Source organism: Salvelinus alpinus, chromosome 10, assembly GCF_045679555.1.
Source record: "Salvelinus alpinus chromosome 10, SLU_Salpinus.1, whole genome shotgun sequence".
Lineage (NCBI taxonomy): Eukaryota > Metazoa > Chordata > Actinopteri > Salmoniformes > Salmonidae > Salvelinus > Salvelinus alpinus.
In genome coordinates, this window is record NC_092095.1 from 50,332,589 (window position 1) to 50,338,346 (window position 5,758).

At 41.6% G+C, this 5,758-nt stretch overlaps 1 protein-coding gene across 1 annotated transcript; it reads right to left on the reverse strand.

Moving 5' to 3' along the window:
- Positions 1 to 1,618: 1,618 nt before the first annotated feature.
- On the reverse strand, positions 1,619 to 5,204 carry LOC139531366 (UPF0728 protein C10orf53 homolog). The gene is made up of 3 exons (XM_071327829.1): positions 5,111 to 5,204; positions 4,845 to 4,963; positions 1,619 to 1,934 (listed from the first exon to the last, which is right to left on the reverse strand). The coding sequence occupies exons 1-3, from the start codon at positions 5,202 to 5,204 to the stop codon at positions 1,869 to 1,871; spliced, it is 279 nt and encodes a 92-aa protein (XP_071183930.1). The 3' UTR covers positions 1,619 to 1,868.
- Positions 5,205 to 5,758: the final 554 nt, after the last annotated feature.

Below are 5,758 nucleotides of genomic sequence, written 5' to 3' on the forward strand. Positions count from 1 at the left end.
TATTGGCCTCAGGGATCCTATTCATAGATGTTGTTGGAGCAATATTCATCTATAGGCTTGTACACCACTATTGTCCTATGAGAGAATGGTAGACCTCACTGTGAGGGTCTGGGAAGGGCTGTGTAGGCCTACCAAGGCTAAGGAGATATAAGGTAAGTACAGAACTGTTAACGCTATCCTGAAAGACTAAACACAACCTCTAACTAAATAGAATAATAACTTCTTCCAAAATGTATATAAGCTACTTACAGTAACAAGCCCACCTTCCCATTCCACCTTCCAGCTCACTATCTCTCTTGTCCAGTCTGTTCCAGTCCTTCATCTTCCCACTTGGAGAACAGCAGCAGCCTTACATAACTTAAAGCTGCACTAAAATTGACTAATCAGTGGGGCCAGCTGGCTGTATTCTCTATCAGTTATTCAATAGCATTGACATCACAATAACACTCCCAAAGAGTTTCAGTACTGCCCGAGTCTATTTGCTTTGACAATCTCTTTCAGTTGACACCCAGATGTTTTCTCGGAATTCCATTGCTTTGCTGTCAGGTACATTAACTGTGCTATCCACCTAGCCAGGTTGAAACTCGAGCAAACTGCATGCACCGTTAAAAACAGGAGCTTCAGGCAATAACTTAGAGGGTGGAGGCGTGAGGAGAGAAACATATATATTTCAGTTTGTTTCCTTTTGTTTACTCCCCCTTAAATATATTTCAGTGCTAGACACTCTTCGTCCCGAATGGCACCCTATTCACTATGTAGTGCACTACTTCTACTGGCTCTGGTCAAAAGTAGCGCACTATATAGGGAATAGGGTGACATTTGGGATGCATGACTGGTGCCTCACAGGAAGAAACTGAGGTTATCATCTCTTGGCTCTTTCAGAAGATGGGTACAAGGTTTTCTTTTGGTTGTCTGATATTCTCCCAAGAAGAAAGTGCTCTAAGCTGTCTGCTTTTAGTAATAAAGCATTAATAAAGTTTAGAGGACAATCACGTAGGCCTAGAGAAGGCGTACTGTATTTAAATGTGTGTGTTTTGTGTGTGTGTGGGGGACGCCTTGATTGCATTGAAATGAAATATGATAAGTGCCATGAACCCCTATAAGCACCTCCATATGTTTTTGGTTAACTTTGAAGCTGACTTTGAGCCTAACCTCAGAGGCAGCGTCCTAAATGGCCCCCTATTCCCTTATAGTGCACTTCATAGAGAATAGGGTGCCATTTGGGACACATCCAGACTGTGACTGTGTGGCAGTGGTTGCATGACCATTTGGATTTTGCTAGCAGTGCAAATTTGGTCTGCTAATTTGATCTGTGGTCTGACCGATAGGGTATGATTCTATTAGTGCACAATCCCTCCCATAAGGCTAATTGAGAATAGATTGCAGAAGTAATCATATTCAGATGAGGAGAGAGACCACAGGAAGCAGATCTAAGAAGGGTAGTACGCCAAAGGTTAAGGGAACTCTATGGATTTTTTAAAGTACGTTTTCAGACAGGGACCAGACACAACATTGTCTGAGGTAATACCGACAATGATATTTTAACTATAGCACAGTTAATCACCATAAAATTAAAACCATAAGAAACTATAATGACTGCATGTTGCAATTAGCATGTTGCAGTCTCTCACTACAGACTGTTGAGATGACCAGCATACACGCCAGATTTGATTCTGGGTCCTCGAGATTATGTAGCAATAAATACAACAACACTTGACTTAATGCTGGAGAATACTATTGTATGGTACTGCAATCCTTGTCATAAAAAAATACAAAAGTATCTGTTGCTGTGTTTCTCTTCAGGTTTACTATTAGATTAGCCTAGACTCATCCCCTTGACCAATCTCCTGGTAGAGTGTGGGTGTATCTCAGTATGCATTCTGCACAGTAGTGACGGCCTCCTTGCATAGGGGGCCCAGTTTCCCATCTCCTCCCGTGGAAGGCAGAATTAAGGACTGTTACGCTATAAACATAATGCACTCAATGCTACTGTGACATCATAATCAGTGACTTTGACAATCTGATGAATCAGAACCCTCTATGAAGATGGCTTCATATAGATGGCTCTAGAAGAGGGGTTTTCAACCTTTTCTTGCCCAGAGACCCCCTCCCAGGCAAATTAGCGAACAAGGGACCCCCATCATACGTTAGCAAAAAAAAAAAGAGTCACATCTTGTTAGGTGAATGATAATGTAAAGGACAAGTAATCAACGTTTTAAAATGAATAGATTTGGCTGATAGTTTTTCATTATTTTGACCTCCCAAAAATAAACACTATTTGTACAAAAGTATGTGGACACCCCTTCAAATTAGTGGTTTTGGCTATTTCAGCCACACCCATTGCTGACAGGTGTATGAAATCGAGCACACAACCAAGCAATCTCCATTGACAAACGTTGGCAGTAGAATGGCCTTACTGAAAAGCTCAGTGACTTTCAATGTGCCACCTTTCCAACAAGTCAGTTCGTCAAATATCTGCCCTGCTAGACCTTCCCCGGTCAACTATAAGTGCTGTTATTGTGAAGTAGAAACGTCTAGGAGCAACAGCGGCTCAGCTGCAAAGTGGTAGGCCACACACGCTCACAGAACAGGACAGCCGAGTGCTGAAGCGCGTAGCACGTAAAAATTGCTTGTCCTCGGTTGCAACACTCACTACTGAGTTCCAAACTGCCTCTGGAAGCAACGTCAGCACAATAACTGTTCGTCAGGAGCTTCATGAAATGGATTTCCATGGCTGAGCAGCCACACACAAGCCTAAGATCACCATGCGCAATGCCAAGCGGTGTCGGCTGGAGTGGTGTAAAGCTTGCCACCATTGGACTCTGGAGCAGTGGAAACGAGCTCTCTGGAGTGATGAATCATGCTTTACCATCTGTCAGTTCGACTGAAAAATCAGGGTTTGGCAGAAGCCAGGAGAACGCTACCTGCACCAATGCATAATGCCAACTGTAAAGTTTGGTGGAGGAGGAATAATGGTCTGGTGCTGTTTGTCATGGTTCGGGTTAGGCCTCTTAGTTCTAGTGAACGGAAATCTTAACGCTACAGCATACAATGTGGCAACAGTTTGGGGAAGGCCCTTTCCTGTTTCAGCATGAAAATGCCCCCATGCACAAAGCGAGGTCCATACAGAAATGGTTGGTTGAGATCGGTGTGGAAGAACTTGACTGGCCTGCACAGATCCCTGACCTCAACCTCATCGAACACCTTTGGGATGAATTGGAATGCCGACTGCGAGCAAGGCCTAATCGCCCAACATCAGTGCCCAACCTCACTAATGGAAGCAAGTCCCTGCAGCAATGTTCCAATGTCTAGTGGAAAGCCTTCCCAGAAGAGTGGAGGCTGTTATAGGATCAAAGGGGGGACCAACTCCATATTAATGCCCATGATTTTGGAATGAGATGTTCGAGGAGCAGGTGTCTACATACTTTTGGTCATGTAGTGTATGTCATTTTCTTAACCCATCTAGTGACTAAATAACAGCATAGGTTTCAAGTATCATGCTAGCTAGTCTTCGGTGTAAGCCTGGGAGAAGTTACAGGAGAGACGGGTGAGACGAAAGTAACATAATGTAAACTGATGACCTGGAATAAAATAAAATACATTTTAAACACAGGTCATTGTCTCCTCTAGTTCATATTGCTTTTATAATGTTATCAAAATATCAACAAGTGACTGAATGTTTGAAAATTATATATGACATCATTAGAATTATGCCTTAATCAATTGGCTTGATGGATCAGCTTCTCACATAAGCTTTTATCAACAGGTTAGTGGTTAAAAATATATATCTTTATGATTCTGGGGGTCAATAACCTTGTATCAAGCCATGGAAATATGATAAGCATGGTGAGTTTGCCTTTTTAGAAGAGAATAAAGACATTTATTCTATCAAGACACGAGGAGCGCGCATGACAAGGACAACTGGAGCATAGCATGACTAGTAATTGAAAATTGTGAAAAACATATTCTACTACATTCTCATTCAAGTGAGATTAGAAAATTATGCTTAATAGAGCTATGTGATCCATTTTAGTCCGATTCATATTGTAAGGCAAACTATTGTGGTTTCGCAACATTGCGATGTTGACGCATGGTTAATTTTCATAAATGTTGAACCTATAGCATTACTTATTCAAATTGGCACAAATATGAAATTATGGCTGATAGTACATTGGTTGAAATTAATGAGCATTGTGCACTTCTCGCCAACTGTTACTTCTGTTCCAAGGCTGTGTTACTCCCGCCCCACCGGCAGGTACAAAAGTAACATTGCGGTAGTTCTGTTCTCGGTCTATTTAATTTCAACTAATTTACCATAGAAATGAAATTACAGTTGCTAATGGTAGAGGACACATAAGTTGTTTGTCATACAGTATGGTGTCTAGCTCTATCGATCTCTGAGTAATTAGAAACAAAAACAAAAGTGTTACTTTCGTCCCAGTTCTCCCCTATGTAATTGCCAGCTGAGAAAAAAAGTTGACATCATTAGAAATAAGATATTGTCCTATTTCCTACTGTAGGTATGTAATTCAATATGTGTTTATTCTGTTGTTACTAGCAATACTAATTTAAAAAAAATATGTATGACGTTTTTGTTGCTGTATTGATATATTTTCGTTGACCACTAGAGGGCTAGCGGGCTCCAGGTTGAATACCCCTGCTCTAGAATGAGGTTTTCACAGATGAGGTCACAATCAGAGAGGGGACAAGAGTTAAATCCATGTGCATTCAGTTACAGTATGCTTACCTCACTCTGTGAAAACGATAAATTAGTCATAATTTACCACAGGTAAGATTCTGTACAATTTGATAGAGTAATCTACAGTATCTACATTGAATTTACTAAACTCCAGCTGTTTTATGCTGCATGTATAGACACATTCTCCATTGACCACAAGTTCCACCTTGTTCCAATCAGACATTTTCTCCAAAATACTTTGATGTCCATACTCTTCCAATGCAGCTAGGAAAGTTAGAAGACGTGGATAAGTGATATTATCGGGAAAACGAAAGGTAGGCTACTAACTGCTCGCTTATATAAAACTAAAAAGGCACTTTATGACGCTGCAATAGGCACACTTATTTGAATGTAGCCAAGGATTCTATCTACTTTGGAGGCCAATCAGACGAAACGTTCTGTGGTCCACGATTCCACACGATTTATATGGGCCGTAGCGCACGATAACTACTTCATTTTGAGGCATTGTAACTATTGCTGATAACACCTTTTACCAACTAAACCTCATCAATGTCCTGGATTAATTGTTGGCTTGTATTGCGCACAGCGGTGTCCCTAACGACGGAGCGCGGCCGTCATCTCCAAGGAATTAGTTTGCTGGTTTGGTGTGACTTCACTGTGAAGCCCTTTTGTGGAGAAGTTACCGCTCGACGTTATGCCGCGTTTATTTGCTGGTCAAAATTAGGAAACTCTGAAATGTCAGACTTGCTAACTGGTTGTGGTTATACACGTGCCGCATTCTACCAGTTATCTTGTCGGAAATGTACGGGTTTCCTAGATAAGACTAGCACATGAACTCGGCATAACACATGCTGCCTGCAAGATGCAAGATAAGATATGTGAGGATCTGTGTTTATTGCACTATAACCCAATGCTATATCACATGTGATATAATATTAGCAACTGTTAGCCTGGGCGCCTGGGTGTCTGTGTGTGTGTGTGCTGGAAGTAACAGTTAGCCCCAGATAAGTGTGCTGGGAAGCTGTGGTTAGCCTTGAGCGAGAACAGTGTGCTTTTGTA